Here is a 17,500-nt window from a genome sequence, read left to right on the forward strand (position 1 = left end):
ATGTAATGTGATATATAAAATTCTACGTCTGTGACTGTTATGTGACCCAAAGAAATATATCTCACAGTTGGGTAATATGGGAAAGCATGATGAACTTGTTCACAGTTGCTCTTGCAACAAAATATTAATATTGAAATATACACGACTGTCATAGATAACAATGTAGAGTATAAGCCTTAATATTAAAATGCTTTCAAATCACTAGGGCCATAGCAAAGAACGAGGCTCTGGTTTATCTTTCGTTCCTTCGCCTACGCTTTTCATTAACAAATTTCGATATGTCATGCACAGACAGCTACAGTCATTCATTTCATTATATTATTTATGCTTTAGCCTTGGACATATCCAGGCTTCCAAAAGTGTTCTATGACGAATGAGATACGAGCAAGGATCCTAAACAGATTCATGTTTTGTTTACAGAATGCGTTTTTGTATGGTTAACAGAATATTACGAAAATTTATATTAAGTTCTACATAATCATTTTACTTATTGGGTACGTATAACTTGTTTTTGTTATTTTATCAACTTTATAGGAGCATGCTTTTTAAATTTCATTCACTTTCCAAAATTCTATTAAATTCTATAATATTCATTGCTATCAAAGCCATATTACATGTTCAAAATTTATACAAGCACACGTTATTGGCAATATACAAAATCGTAGAAATCAATTGATTCACCGTGTGTTTGAAAGGAAAAGTTTCCAGGTATTTCCAATGACTATCAGCAACGAAGATAATCTCAGTGTTCATAGTTTATTTCTTTGATCTCTGAATACAGAATGATCTAAAAAATATATTTCTTATTTCCGTTGTAAAATACAAGCCCAGGTTTCTCTGGTGAAAAAAATAAGCACAATAGAAACGAGATGGGCCTCTAGTAACGTATTTCAGGCTTGTTCTCAGGATAAAAGGGCGGAGTTTAAATGATGACGTAAAATAGCTCAACGTGTTGCCGAAAGTCTGAACGGCTCTCACAAGCATTGTAAAAATCCAACGCGTTGGTACTTTTCTCTGCTCTACCAAAGACGTCCTAACATTGGTACGTGGCTTTCGCGACAGACCCGGGAAATGTCGCGATCAAGGACACTTAAGGGCCTGTCACATTAATCAGTTCTGTCCTGGGATCCCTTTACAGAGCTGGATGCTTCCCTAGCTGTAAAGGGATCTTGAGATGAAAATCCCTCCACAGCGCGAAACGTTATGTCAGTATTTCATCCCTGCCTGGAGCTGAAAGATATTGCCGAAACAAAAACTATAATATAATTACTAGTAAACTCATTACTTAGAATCTTAAAATATATATATAATATATACATATATATATATGAATTGATAAAAACAAAATTGATAATTAAATACATTTTTAATTGTCATTTTAAAATTTTTAAATGTCATTTTTTTTGCAAGGAACAACGATGTCTCATTAAATGTTTGTAGATAATTCAGATAAACGTTCATTTGACTAACAAACATAAACATCAACCTACTCCGATACGCCAAAAGCATGGAGATCTCTTCGGAAGCTTTCTCGCCTTGTTGGATAAAGTGAGAGCCAGAGAGCCATAAGGATTATAAAAGCAAGAATTTGAAAAGAACATTAGTGGATGAATACCCGAGCTAGCACATCATCTCTCAACAGGCACACTGAGTAAAGACCACAACAATTGAAAAGTAGCTCGTAAAAGCATCCTTGATGGAAAGCGCCATTGTTTAATGCTGTGAACACTGAACAGAGACAATAGTTCTCTCCGAAGGAACACTGAATGTAGTGTGACCAATCCCTCTTAGTAGCTGACCAGACTTCGGCGATCCTATCTGGGGATCCTAGGACAGAATAGACTAGTGTGACCTTCGCTTTAACAGTGCTGTGTGACATTTTGACAACGGAAATGAGGTCTATCATATGCATTTACAATTAATGTGAGCTTTAGAAAAAAAAAAATCCTGTTTGTAATAAGCATTCTTGAAGAATTCAGATCATCAATTCTCATACTTGATGTAATATTTCATAAATACATAATTATACTGTATCACTATAGGGGCGGTCACACTAGTCTATTCTATCCAGGAATCCCTCTACAGCGCGGGATACTTCCCTAGCTGTAAAGGGAAGTTAGATAAAATTTCCTGCCCAGTGCGACGTGCTGTGTTGATATTCGTCCAAGCTAGAGAGAAATAAGTGATGCCAAAACATAAAAATTAAGGTATGATTACTAGGAAGCTTATTACTTGGTTGTCTAAATGGTAAGTATTATATCATAATAGGTATAATTTTACTCTAAAAATAAGTAATATTCATTACAACTAGTCATGTTACCAGTAATCTTTGTAAGACACGGGCTCACTTCAGACATTATTTACACCCAAGGGAACAAAGTGAGAACCAAAGAGCAATTATAGAATACCATACACAACTATCAAGATAAAAGCAGATTAAAAATAATAATAATGGGTGAAATCAATAAAAATGAGAATGATCGTACGGCTGGCAAGGCTGTGTCATGATCGACAATTCAGGATATTTTACTCAATTATTGTTATAGTTTTTGCCTCCTCGCATCTTTAGTTTTTATTAGTCCATAACAACGTCCCGCGTACATTACTGATTACACAAATATCGGCATATGATATTGGAAAGAACTTTGTCATTTTTTTTGTCTCTGTTGAAATATGGAGTACCAGCAAGGTTGTATGACGCATGCTAATTAATGAAATGGGTGGATTGTTTTTCCGAAGTTCAGTAATTTCTTTTTTCCAGTTTTGCAATCGATATATTCATAGAACCTTCGATGGTAGTTCACCCAGGTTATTGTAGACCCTTTGGTCTTATCGAGGACGATGTTTCTCCATGAAGGTACACTGTGCATAGTGTACCCAGTCCCGCTCTGTAGCTGAACAACATTCGGCATGGCTAATTAGGGATCCCTGGACTAATGCGACCGTTGCTTATGATCTGGATGATAAGTAGGGAGCAATCTGATCTTGCGGCTGGCTTTTTAACATTGCGAGACCCCGATCACGTAATTCCCAATTAAGTAACTTAGCATTAGAATTATTGGCATAGGTAAATATCAAACAAAGATTTACAAAAATAATTATTACAACAATTAGAAGTTATGTTCTTATGTAGAATATATCCTGACGTGAATCGTACTAGTCTGACGATAGAAAGAATGAAATTACTTTTGTGGATGATGGCATATATATATATATATATATATATATATATATATATATATATATATATATATATATATATATATATATATATATTATATATATATTTTATATATATATATATATATATATATATATATATATATATATATATATATATATATATATATAATAGAAGAGAATAAACTGAGGTATAGCAATGCAAGTTTAGAGTGGAAACCTGTCAGTTTGAGATAGAAAATTCAGTTGATCCGGTGGTAGACAGGAAAACTAATGATAGGATAAAAAGAGGGCAGGAGAAAAATGGATCAATAAATACACGAGGGTAGACAGAGAGCGTGAATAATGAATGAGAGAAAGAGGAAGAAGAGGAAGAGAATGATGACATGAAACAAGAGACAAAGAGAAAATGGATGAATGACTAAGTTAATGAGAAAGAAAAACAGATAGAATGAGATGGAATGGTTGAATACGAAAAATGGAGAATGCTGTAGAAGGCTGTTTCGTATAGGAACTATATATGACCTTGAGAGATGGAAAGCTCTTGTGACTACATCAGGGCTTCTAGTGATTTTCCTGAAATTAGTTTCTGTTGCAGGTCGGTCATACTTTCAAGCCAGTGCTGCATTTTTATTATTATCGTTGTTGTTGTTATTATTATTATTAAATTAACTATATCATATCAATTTCAAGTTCTCTCAATTAACATTGAAAGTTCTTAGACAGTCGATTTCTGATCGATTTTTTTTTTTTACTAATCTGGACTAAACAGATACCCCAACCCGCGATCATGCATCCTAGGTCATGGCATGTATTTATCAAAAATCCATACACGAGTCGTTTGAAATACAAGGCTGCTACAGAGACCACCGGGGTATAGCGTTTTGCTGTTTTACTGTATTACCAGACAAAATAGCTTTGAAAATATATTAGAACACTTGGCATCGTCATTACTTGATAACGGAATTGGCACGAAAAAGGAATCGATTATCTTTCGTCTTTTTTTCTTTTCTTTTCTTTTCTTTTTTAGTACCAAAGCTCGCATATTTAAAGAATATATACTTTTTCGTTACTGATACATCAATAATTATGATTCCATAACTAGATAAAGAAATTAAAAATTAAGCATTACAGACACGACCTCACGTACACCAGAAATCTGAATACAACTGTGATACAAACCGAACCGAAGCGATTCCTACAACTCGGCAACAATGACTCTGAGGCCATGACAACTTGCTATGGATCTCTTGCAAATAATTCACAAACCACAAATAATAATCATTTAATGCAAGCAAAACAATCCTCACGCGATCAGTCCTTTGAAGATTTCTAAGAAAATAGTTAGTTCCAGTGAAAATGAACTGCATTTATCATTGCTTAATTTATTTGCCTCTGACTGGCTGTTATTTCCATATTGCCAAAGTCTAGAATCCATGACTTTCAGCGCCATGCAGAAAAGGTCCCTTTCCCGTCCTCGCCACTCTGAGCTTTAGGACAACAAGGAGGCAAAACTTGTATGCTTGCTATGTCAGTAATTTAAGTTTAATTTAATAGAGTAAGCATTCATCTTTAGATGCTAATTTTGTAAACCTGACATGATGAACATAATCTGACTGGGCATTGAATTTTCACTTGTACACCCAAGATCATTAACTATGCACTGGTCGAAGAGGAAGGCCAAAATTGAACCCTTCATGGAGATTCATGGAGCTCTGGAACATGATCATCTTGGGAAAGGGAACAAACAAAAAAATAATTTTCTTTCTTTAATTCTTAAATTGTATATAAAATTGTAAGGACATGGATATAAAAAGTAAGTCAACAAAATCAAAAAGACAAAAATGTGAGATGGTTATTTGATTTGTTTTAGAGAAACCTCATGAGGCATATCGAAGATCTGAATTAAACTGGTTGCTCTAATACAAAATCCTGAAAAAAAATCATGTTCATACTAATTGCCTTTTCTAATCACCTATAATGGGCTCCCATATCTCAGAGAAAAGTTATTACATTTTCTATGCCAAAACAGTACTGGCACAACATTAATTGTGAGTAAAATGAGATTATACATACAAAGTATTGTGTATATACCATTTATAAAAGAAATGTAAAATATAAATCTTTCATGTTACTGTAACAAAACAAAATATACAATGTAAGCTGCCAGAGTATATCCTAAATTGAATGAAAAGTGACTAGAACATATACCAAAAAGATTTGCAATTAATTACTAGTGTTTCTTTTTCAACCATTACTCCTATACATTTCAATTTACTCTGAAGAATTTTGAGAATGTCTGAACAATACAAGACTGATAATGAGGGTAAATTTCCAAGACTCAGAAAACTAAATACAATATAGATGTAATCAAGGTATTTCAGAACAGGTAGCATCACTCCGTATTGATGAAAATCATAGGTGGCAATTACCAAACTAAGCCCCAACTCTTCGCCTTCATTGACTGCAATTTTTTTTTTTTTTTTTCTTGGTTTACTTTTCAATTATTTTTTAAAAACACTCATTATATATACTGAAGAAATACTTGCCTTAAAATATTGCACAGATTGAACAGGCTGAGCAAATGACAATGCATTATACCCAGTGAGGGTGCATCATAAGATATCAGGTATATCCTGTTACATAATTATTTAGACAATTTACTCAATATTGTTATAATTACTAAAAGTTTAAAATCCACTTATTTATTTATGATAACAAAACATTCAATACCATAATCAGCTATCAGAATACTCAAGAGAATTTCATTTTTGGCTTCAATAGGTAAATAAAGTGGTGCTACATGTTTAAATATACCTTGGCTGTAATAAACAATAAAGTTCCCTTAAGCAATGAACATATAATAAATAAAACAAATTTAAGAAAAGCTCCAGCCAAGGCCAGCTTGAATGGAATACTGTATAAGTAATACAAACTTATTTCATATCTGTTTAGGTAAAAAATCCAATCACTTAATAATAACAATAACAAATACATATGAAAAATTATAATCAAGTAGAAAATAAAGATACAATTTGGAATAAAAGCCTTGCATTATCCATGTGTTAATTTGCACCAATAATTATAATAATACCCATTTACAATTCAGTGAACTTGACAGATATGAAACATGAAAATATATACTACTGTAATAATTCACATGATTTTAATATGATGAATTCATAAAATGTAATGTAAGCAATACATTAGATAATAACTTTTAATCATATGACACTTACTATCTGATAAATACTAAGACTAACAGTAATAATAACAATGATAATAATATTAATAATAAATCATATGAAAAGCAAAATCCTGTAAATACTAATGGATGTTGGAGATATTACCAAAAAGAAATTCTGACAAAATGTTCATATAATGGACAGTTTGATTCCATCCTACATGTAAGAAAAACACTTATGTTTGTTTGTTATGCACATGTGAGTCAAGGTGTGTAGATGCCTGAACACAGGATCAAATGTGACAGTGAATTATACAAATATGCTGTCATAAAATTTCTTTGTGTCAATTCATAGCTGAAAGACAACAGATGTCAGTATCAACCCTCTTCGAAGGCATCTACAGATGAAAAAAGATGCCATTCGTGGTGTTCACCAGTTACATACACCTACAAGGTGAAATGTGCAGATGCCTACATGCAGGATGAAATCAGCCCAAGGATTATATGAAGAGGTATCTCCTGCAGGCTAAATTACGATTACTCTTGTCCATTCACACAAAATCTTATTGTAATACAAATATACTACTAAAGCTGCTCTCCCACATGAGGATAAATTCATATATATGAATACTTATCCACATCAGTATTCATTTCTTGAAACGTGATAAAGAGTAATATTTGAAAAAAAAACAATCTAAAACAAATAAACAGTTACTATATATAAAATAATATACTTTGCAAAAAAACCCAAAAACATTATGGCACACTCAATAAGGAACTATGGAAGCACATATCCAATAAAATGATTACTAACAATTTCTACATACAAGTAATTAAAACAACTTTTTTCTATAGTATTGCACAATATATGGCATTATGATGTTCTATATCAATAATAATGTTGATATCTAACTTTTTTTTAAACTAAATAATTTGATATAAACATGTAGATGATTATGTTTTGAATACCTTCACAAATGGTTGCCATTCTTGTAAACTCCAAATTCATGTCTCCATCTGTTTCAGAGCTGTATATGCTGACATGATGAGACAATTATCAGCACTTTTTTATTTACAGAACTCATAACCGAGATTTAAATGAACTCGACTAAATTGCACAATATAACTAGAGACTCTGCTTAACCAATGCTGCCAGGACAGCATGTACATACATGCCATGTCTGCAGTGTTTTTAGTTTACTAACTGTGTTTACAAAGAGATGGTGCCACTAGAGCTTGGTCACTAAGAAGTCAATTATAAGTCCTACTACTGCACCTGGTTTCTCTTTCCCGATATTAGGAAAGATTGTATTTTATCTTTTTTTGTTATTATCATTTCACTATTTCATCTTTTATTGCTATTTCAATAACATTATAACAATCATAATGTTTATAGTAATAATAATAACAGTAACTATATTGGCAGCATTAGAAATATCTTTCCCAAAAGTTCAAGGAATGGGGAAGCCAGGTGAGGTTACATAGAGCCTACTCCTTAGTAACTGAACATTTGTGGAGTCACCTATGTGTAAACAAAATTCATGAAACAAAAACACAGTGGACAAAACCACAGTACACATATCAGGTAGCAATGGATTGATTACAATGGTGATTGATCACAATGGTGATTACTTTCCGAAGGATATTCATATCTGCATTATAGTAAAAGAAACAATGCCTGCCAAAACATATAAACAAAAAGATCATTCTTATAACCAAATTTCCAATCCTATATGATTCTTTATTTACTTATTAAACTGAAAGTATCAGCTTATAAATATAAATGTATCATCTTGAGTTGTGTCAAGTAATACATCTGCTTTACAATATTTCTCCATTTGAAACAAAACTCCTGTTCTTAATTCTATATTTGTCAGACATCAGACTCTCTAAATACATTGTGAAGAACAATCAATTAATGAAAAATAAATATACATGTGTGATTTTATATTAACAAACTGACCTAGATTTCTTTATTCCTGACTTATGAATAGCCTGTCCCCAAAATGAAAAAAAGGACAGCAAAGATTAAAGACTTTAACAAATTCCAGTTACTGGGGAGTTAAAGCATTTTTAAAATTACATTACTGTATATATTCTTTACCTTAGCATTAACTATCCTGTCCCTGTATCTGGCTTTTCAAAATGTATTGTAACACATCTTCAAGTTAGTTGGACAAAAGTGGACTAGCTTGAAGTTTACCTCCTCAGACTATTAAAATGAGTACTTGTAATGAGTTTCCCTAGAAACAGAACTAGTACCACAAGCCTAGTTTCTTTCTCAGGTGGATATGTAGATGTAAACATCTATACAAACACATAATGTAGGAGGCTTGTGTCAATGAATGATGTAATAAACAATGTTCCCTTAAAAACTGATTAAACCTTGTCTTGGAATTCTGAACATGAACCTCATTTTACCAAACAATTACAAAACAACTTGCAAATACCAAAAAAGTTTACCAAAATCAAATCAGATGAAGAGTGAAAATGGAAGACTGGGAACATTGACACAATCTAATTCCTTCAAACTGTAAGGTATACCTAAATATCTTTTAACTTTTACTGGCCCTTAAGAGTTTTTTTCAGAAATAAAATGAAATCTAACACAACAGATGAATCAGTTACATGCAAGACACAATTAGTGACTAGGACTAAACTGTGTTCTTTGTTTACACATGAGAGATTTGGCCTGACATACCGGGAAATTGTAATGCGAGGCTCTACTATAAGTTCTGTAATCACCTGACGACTTACAGTGGTTGGGGTCACACATGTGCATACTCATCAAATTATCAGATAATACTCACAATAGCAAATGGCAAAAGGAATCTGAAACTGTATAGTAAAAATTAAACAACCTGCTAAGCCTTCTTCACAAACATTCAACTCAACCCTTTGGTAAGGCATCATCATTTTATTCACAAATTGCATTGCCATAGCAATCTTTAAGATTCACACTAGGGATCTTCAAGCACCTGGAAAGAGTCTGAGGAATCTTGAGCCTTCCATGGAGTGGCTGGATATCAATTTACTTTCCACATTTATTAGCCAACCATATGCTCACATCTTGGATTGCAATGGTATGCATTATCAGCTTTTTTCACGCTCACCACTTTCTGTCACCGTTTTCTGCCCAAACCTTACCTACCAAGCAAAATCATGGATTTTTTTGCCTGAGGGAGGATAAATATTGATGAAGGATATTTGTGACTATGCAATAAAGAGCAAACCAGTGATTTTGAGCATATTTTCAAACCAGAATATGCCTCAAATGAAGCTCAGGGTGCCCTAAAAAGTCTTCAGCTACTGCCTAGATAAGCATTCAGAAATACACACTTTACATAACTCAATGGTGCTAGGTAATCACACTGTCAAATTTGTGAGCCTATTTACCTTTAGCTGAACTCCCCTTTCTTTGAGTTTTCAGGATAAATATTTTCCTTCTAATACAATCAATATCAATGTTGACATTATCATTTCTATAATGCTATTAACAATACTAATGGTAATAAGAAATTTTTAAAAATCTATGAAAAACAAGGAAAAGGATAAACAGGTGATCTGGGTAGAACTAGTGATTGATTGTTTAGTGATTAAGTACTTTTGGAACCATCTATCTGTAAAGACAATAATCAAACAAGATAACACACTGGATATGGAATGTATTTTTGTCGCCTTGTCATCAGGTAGGTTAGGGCTCTATGGAGTGAAACTTTACCTTGATGCATATTCTTGGCTTTTGCATATATACTTAAACTTATTATACGCTTCTCTGCATGCTCACAAATATCCACAGGCTTCCTCAAGGTAAGAATGCAAGCCTTCTGTAGTTGAATAAGGTCACTGTAACTTACTCTGCAATATGGTAATAAGGTGTCAAAAGAAATAAAGGAAAAAAAATTGCTGACCATAATCTAGTAATTCTGAAATCTCTCTTATCATGTCCCATACAGCAACAATGCTTTATAGAGTCTAGTATACAAGAGCTTTTGGTTGGCAGATAAACACGGCAAGTCAGTGGACACAAACCACTCCTGAGAAAAGGCCTGAGAGTTCTCACATTTTCTATGGTTCTGTATGTGGAAATCATTTGTTACAGTATATTTGCAACAATATACCTTCAAGATATTGTATACCTTAAAGATATTGCAATTATGTGTTCTTTGAAAGAAAGGTCTCTCCTGTATCAGTTGAAAGATATTTTGAAAAGTACTAAGACATTTCAAATGAAAGATCATACTTTTCTAGAACAGATTACCTTGAAAATGAGATTAGCATTAGTCCACAACATAATATCTCTCCTTAGTAAAGAAATCTTTTCCTTATTGTATATATATATACATACTTACTTATGAACTATAAGTAAAGATCATCACCTCCTTTTCTTATTTTTGATGTTTTAAATATGACTTAAGATCAGCTGCAGTAATTGTAACAAGCTGCAAAAAATCACTCCAACCATGGCTTTGGCACCAACTTAAAAAGTAAACATATATAAAAGAAAGACAAAAAAAAAGTATTTTCTTTCACTGTACAAAATATTTTTGAGTCCTGATCAACAGGTAATAATAATATATCTAATAATTTCTGTAAGCTGCCAATCAACATATAATCAATACCAAAGATAGACAGATAAAGGAAAAATATATAAAAAAGTAAAAACTATATTCACCCCTGTCATCTAAGTCTCACAAGAGACCCCAGTGCCTTTAGGTAAGCACTGTGGATCTTCCCACAGTTTGTGTTGGTGGTTTTGATGAGATAACGCTGCATTGGGTAGTACAGGTTCTGCCTCAGATCATCCCCAAGTTGATACTGATTGGAAGAAAAAAAAATGTGATGAATATCATTAATTGTAAAAGTAGTGTACATTTTTTGTAGAGTAAAATAACTTTCTTTCTATTTACAATACAGTGTTAGATAAGAAGATTTACCAACTGTTTAGATACAGCACTGAACTAACTCAATGAAAATCATGAATGCACATTTTATGAAGTCAAAACACCTATTCTTTTCCTTTTAAAATATTGTTGGCACAATTCCAAACATTGTGGGATACTGATTGTGGGATACTATATTTCAATAGTGTAAAATACATCATTAGACTGTTCTTTTCATCCTAATACAGAACAACAGTACAAACTGACCTCCTCCCAAGCATGATACACTGCTCGAAAAGCTGGTTGTTTGTCACTATGAAAAGTTCCTCTGTTTCCATGCAGAACAAACACTCCATGCTTCTCAGCTGCTTTGCAGACACTCATGTACATACAATGATCAGGTCGAAGGTTGTACTCACAGCCATAAACATAAAGCTTGTCTGGAATTGTGAGAAATTATGGTATACTACTGTTTAACCCATTCACCCCGGATTTATGTTCTGTCCCTTGTAGGTTTTTCTGAATTTTGTTACATACAGATGGCTCCACATGTGCTCAGCCTCCAAGGAGTCTATCAGTAGCCCTACTGACTGATCTTGATTTCCCCATTACTTGAATTGGCGGGAAAATGCGTTTTTCCTTTTAATACAATTGATATCAATACTGTTATTATTGTTATTGATGTTATGATTATCAAAGTATTATTAAAATCTTGTTAACATTTAAGACAATGAAATAATGCAAAAGATCCTTTCCAAAAGTCAAGGAAAAGGGTAAACAGGTGAGAAAGGTAGGACTAATAAGTGACCCCTTGATGACTAAGCACTTGTAGAGCCATCTATGTGTGAATACAATAAATAAACCTGTGTTACAGTGGGCATGGCATGTATTCTTGCCAAACGTGGCGATTGGGTTAATAATTTCAAAATATAGAGTAGAAACTCAAGTATGAATCGACATACCCTGGAATATCAGCATCAGCAATAACCATGAACATCCAGAATAGAATTCTATAAACTCCTTAACCATAATCCCTCTCATAAAATACTGGGCTACTTACAATGCTCATTCAAACACATATTCACCAAAAATAAGGAAATCTTGTATTCTACAGCCAATATCCCCAACCTTTATCACACTGGTGACACACTCTAATATGGATTCCCTACTCAATGAATGTCTTTCAAAAACAATACCTAATATTTGTTAGGATCTGTATTTTTTTCCTAAGTCTAAAAGCAGTAGTTCATGAACTTTTAATGCAACCTGAATTTTTTTTCCTGCCTATCAGAGGGACTCATACTCTCACAACTGCTATCAAAATATTTAATGTCTATCTAGAATCATAGAGTAAGAAAGTATCAAAACTAACATTTGCCTAAATATCATAACCAATTAAATTTCCAGGCAACCAAATCTTTGGTTGTGACTAAAGTCTGAGGAAGGGTTGCCTTTTTAACTTTAATTTATCCTAATCTATTAAAGGTTGGCATGTGCCAACTTCAGCTGTTCACTGTTCCACTTTAGTATATATCAGCTAATTTTTAGCTGCAAGACAAGGAAACTCAAATATTCTAAAGATTGTCCCCCCTCTAATGAGTTTTTCATTACTAGATAAGGCATACCTCTGAATACAAGGTAACAAAAATGCCTCAGAAACAGACTCACTCTGATTATAATACATTCAACATGTACAGCAGGAATACATGCCATGCCCACTGTAATACAAGTTTGTTTATTGTATTTACACATAGATGGTTCTACAAGTGCTTCATCACCAAGGTGTTATTAGTCCTACCTATCTCATCTGTTTACCTTTTTCCTTGACTTTTGGATTATTTAATTTTTCATTTTTCGTTGTTTTAAATGTTATCGAGATTTTAATAATTTAATAATCATAACATCAATAACAATAACAACAGTATCAATATCAACTGTATTAAAAAGAAAAACACATTTTCCCATCAACTCAAGGACTGGGGAAATCAGGATTGGTCACCAGGGGCTCCTGATAGATTCATTGCTAGCTGAGCACTTGTGGAGCCATCTGTAACAAAGTTCATAAAAACCTACTGGGGACAGAACATAAATCCAGGGAAGTTGGGTTAAGAGTTTCATAGTTGTTAACCCTTTGCCGACGGGCGGCATGTTCGTACATGCCATGGCATGGCTGGACTATCTGCTGGGGGCATGTACGTACATGCCATGGTGTATGTATGGACATGCCGCCCGTCGGCAAAGGGTTAACAACTATGAAACTCTTAACCCAACTTCCCTGGATTTATGTTCTGTCCCCAGTAGGTTTTTATGAATTTCTACGGCGGCTCAGACATGAACCTACCATTAAAAGAAGAAGATGGAGTCTCTATAACAACAAAAATATCCTTCAGTCTTGATTTATCAGGAAATATGGCAAATAGAGACTTTAGAAAATAATGATAACTGAAAATACAACATATGCTCATAGTTTTACAAAGAAACGGCAAGAGATGCTGGTATTTGGCACGAGCGGTCACGCATGCTAGGGTGACGATATAAGGCCCCGGCAGCAGGGTCCGGGCCACTATCAATACTACCCATCGGGAAAGGGTTAACTTCTCTAAAAACATATGATCTGGTAAAGTGTAGAACTCACCTGAATGATAGTGAAAGATAATATTAATGATGTCTTGGTCACCCCATGTTATAGCCAGCTTATAGTGCTTGTAGATTGGAACCACATACTCCTCCCATCCAAATTTTCGCAGTCTTGTAAGGTTCATCAGCATCACTCCCGAGTTCACACCTGTCATTAGAAGAAATATATTAAATATTGAAATGCCATTATCAGCACCTTATGCTTTTCAATTGTATATAGAATTTTTAGATACATCCAATATAATGCATTATTGACACTGACCATTGCGTTATGATTTAAGATATAAATGGTGAATCCAAAAGAGTTTTTGTTAAATTCAATTCTTCATCAACTTGAATACTTGTATACCAACTTTAACTTGAATTCCTTGAAAAAAATTAGGGTCATCTACATTATGAGGCAGCTTCAAATGTTTAATATTTACTGAAAGTAGAGTTGCATATATTTATCCTGTCCTTATTTGGAATAAGGCTGGGAAGGTCATAGTTGCAGTAAGTTGTATCTATAGTGCATAATTATTAACACTTAGCACAGAAAATAGTTGAAAGCTCACCTAATCTACCATAGTAGGGATGCTTGGCAAACCGATTATACCACCCAGTGGCTAAATCTTCATGTTCTGGAGCCATTGCTGCCATGTGTGATGAATTCATGGCACTAAAGTGTTTCCAAAGCTCTTCTAAAGGTGCAAGGAACACCACATCTGTGTCTACATACACCAATGCATCCACATCCTTTAACAAGGACTGAAAACAGTGATAAATGTTACTCTCAAAAGTACTAGGATATCAATAATGCAAAATACATTTACCATACATAGACAAATACTTTTCTATTTACACTTCTGCCTGTAATAAACCACAAAATGTTTTAACAGCATACTACAAATCAGAAACTTTGTGAAAGTTGGCAGGTGTGTTCATGTGCATTTATTTTTATTTTTATTTTTTTTGTATGTGTGTGTGTGTGTGTGTGTGTGTGTGTGTGTGTGTGTGTGTGTGTGTGTGTGTGTGTGTGTGTGTGTGTGTGTGTGTGTGTGTGTGCATGTATGTGTGTGCATGTATGTGCGTGCATGTATGTGCGTGCATGTATGTGCGTGCATGTATGTGCGTGCATGTAAGTGTGTACATGCATATGTGTACATGCATATGCATGCATGTATACGTGTGCATGTATGTATCTGTGTGTATGTTTTCCCTATCAACATGCCCATTTTGAAGAGGCATTGCACAGTTACTTTTGATTTTAATAATATGCAATATAACTGCAACCCCTACTTATTACAATACTTAATATCACATTGCCGTTCCTTATTTTTGACTAATAATGCAAAATAGAAATTATGCTTACTGGCATAAAGAGTCTCTGTGATGCACATGGCTTGAAGAGTTTCCTCCATGCTTTTGCATCCTGGCCTGGGGGGAAGGTGATGCTGTGGAGGTCAAGTGTTATCCTCTTCTGAACACTCACTGGCCACGAAATATACTAAAGAGAGAGTAAGATTATTGAGAAGGTCTGAGCAAAAATGTTGCTGAGTAAAAACGTTATCTTTATATCAAAGGACATCTAATAAATATTGGTTTGAAGATGAAAAAGAAGTGTGTGACTACACATATGATGAGATGGTGAAGTGAGGTTACAGGCTGTGCACATGAGAACAAATTGACAAGTGAAAGATACATATGCATGGAATAGAAACCTCCTGAGAGATTCATATCTATTCAGAATTAAATTTCATAAAGGAAGGAAAATCAAGAACAATCCAACTCAAATTCACAATATTCATATATGCATCAGTTAGTATAACAAAAACCATCTTATGGCTTTTTACTTGGAGGAGACCATATAAGTGCACACCCCTTTCCCCTCTCCCACCATGCCATCACCTCCAAGGGGGCTGAGGTCTCAGAGGTGCTTCCCTATCGATTCCCAATAATCTATTGGTGTCGCTAAGAAGCCCTATGCTTCAGAACTTTGCTTCAGTTCCTTCTATATGCATCAGATATGAGCATCTTTCTATGTGGAGTATGGAATGAGAGAGAGAGAGAGAGAGAGAGAGGAGAGAGAGAGAGAGAGAGAGAGAGAGAGAGAGAGAGAGAGAGAGAGAGAGAGAGAGAGAGAGAGAGAGAGAGAGAGAGAGAGAGAGAGAGAGATAGTGATATATATATATATATATCATGAACGATAGGTTCATGTTTGAGCCGCCATGGTCACAGCATGATACTTAATTGTAGTAAGAGAGAGAGAGAGAGAAAGAGAGAGAGAGAGAGAGAGAGAGAGAGAGAGAGAGAGAGAGAGAGAGAGAGAGAGAGAGAGAGAGAGAGAGAGAGAGAAGAGAGAGAAAAAGAGAGAGAGAGAGAGAGGGGAGATTGAAGAGAGAGTGAAGAGAGTGAGATAGAGAGAGAGAGAGAGAGGGAAGAGAGAGAGAGAGAGAGAGAGAGAGAGAGGAGAGAGAGAGAAGAGAGAGGAGAGGAGAGAGAGAAGAGAAGTGAGAAGAGGAGAGAGAGAGAGAGATGACAGATGAGATGGGAGAAGGAGAGAAGAGGCATGAGAGATGAGAGGAAGAATGATGTGGAGATGGGTAGTATGTGTTAGGAGAGTGGTGGATGATGTGAGGTGATGGGAATGGAGGAGAGAGGATGATGGAAGGGTGGTAGAAATGTGACGAATAAAAATGCAGTGCATGTGTGTGTGTGGTGTGTGTGTGTGTGTGTGTGTGTGTTGTGTGTGTGTTGTGTGTGTGGCGTGTGTGCGTGTGTGTGTGTGTGCATGTGTGCGTGTGGGGTGGTGCGTGTGCGTGTGGTGCTGTGCGTGGTGTGGTGTGGTGGTGGTGTGTGTGTGTGGTGTGTGTGTGTGTGTGTGTGGTGTGTGTGTGTGGTGTGTGTGTGTGGTGTGTGTGTGTGTGTGTGTGTGTGTGGGGTGTGTGTGTGTGTGTGGTGTGTTGTGTGTGTGGTGTGTGGTGTGGTGTGTGTGGTGTGTGTAAATATGTGTGTGTGGGGTGTGTGTGTGGTGTGTGTGGTGTTTGTGTCTGTAGTGAGTGTGTGTGTGTGGTGAGTGTGTGTGTGTGTGTGTGTGTGTGTGTGTGTGTGTGTGTGTGTGTGTGTGTGTGTGTGTGCGTGTGTGTGCGCGTGCATGTGTGCATGTGTGTGGTGTGCGTGTTGTGTGTGCCTGAACTTAATTGGGAAGAATCTAGACACTATGAAAAAAGGAAGGAAATCAGTAAGTGGCAACTCCTCTCCAAGACAATGCCCTTCCCAGATATGATCAATTCTCCTGTGTGTCCCCAGCTGAGCATCCAAGGGCACAGCATCCCCACAAAGATAGCTTATCTCCACTACTCAATGCAGGCCTGCCTAAACCTATTTCAATAAGTACCTTTCCCTTACTGGCCCTCATGAGTTAAATCACCCCCTAAGAAAATAAAAATGCTTACAAAACTGAAATCAAAAACTAAAATATAAAAGAAAAATAAATTCACCTGCTAAATGGCAGCAACACAAATATTAATATAAACAAGAACTTGTGGCTTAATGAAGGCAATGCTATTTTCTGCACTGCCATCACACCAACAGAAAAACAAATTACATTATAATGCTAAGGTGGTGGCAAAAAACT

At 35.0% G+C, this 17,500-nt stretch overlaps 1 protein-coding gene across 1 annotated transcript in view; it reads right to left on the reverse strand.

The window, feature by feature from the left end:
• Positions 1-5,647: 5,647 nt before the first annotated feature.
• Positions 5,648-17,500, reverse strand: part of LOC119580225 (glucoside xylosyltransferase 2-like) — a 19,573-nt gene continuing 7,720 nt past the window's right edge. Inside the window, exons 3-7 of the mRNA XM_037928236.1 lie at positions 15,236-15,370; positions 14,439-14,631; positions 13,883-14,032; positions 11,515-11,687; positions 5,648-11,182 (exon numbers count right to left, since the gene is read on the reverse strand). Of these exons, the coding sequence (XP_037784164.1) occupies positions 11,045-11,182; positions 11,515-11,687; positions 13,883-14,032; positions 14,439-14,631; positions 15,236-15,370 (789 nt within the window). The 3' untranslated portion in view covers positions 5,648-11,044. The remainder of the gene's footprint in view (positions 11,183-11,514; positions 11,688-13,882; positions 14,033-14,438; positions 14,632-15,235; positions 15,371-17,500) is intronic.

Source organism: Penaeus monodon, chromosome 13, assembly GCF_015228065.2.
Source record: "Penaeus monodon isolate SGIC_2016 chromosome 13, NSTDA_Pmon_1, whole genome shotgun sequence".
In the NCBI taxonomy this organism is placed as follows: Eukaryota; Metazoa; Arthropoda; class Malacostraca; order Decapoda; family Penaeidae; genus Penaeus; species Penaeus monodon.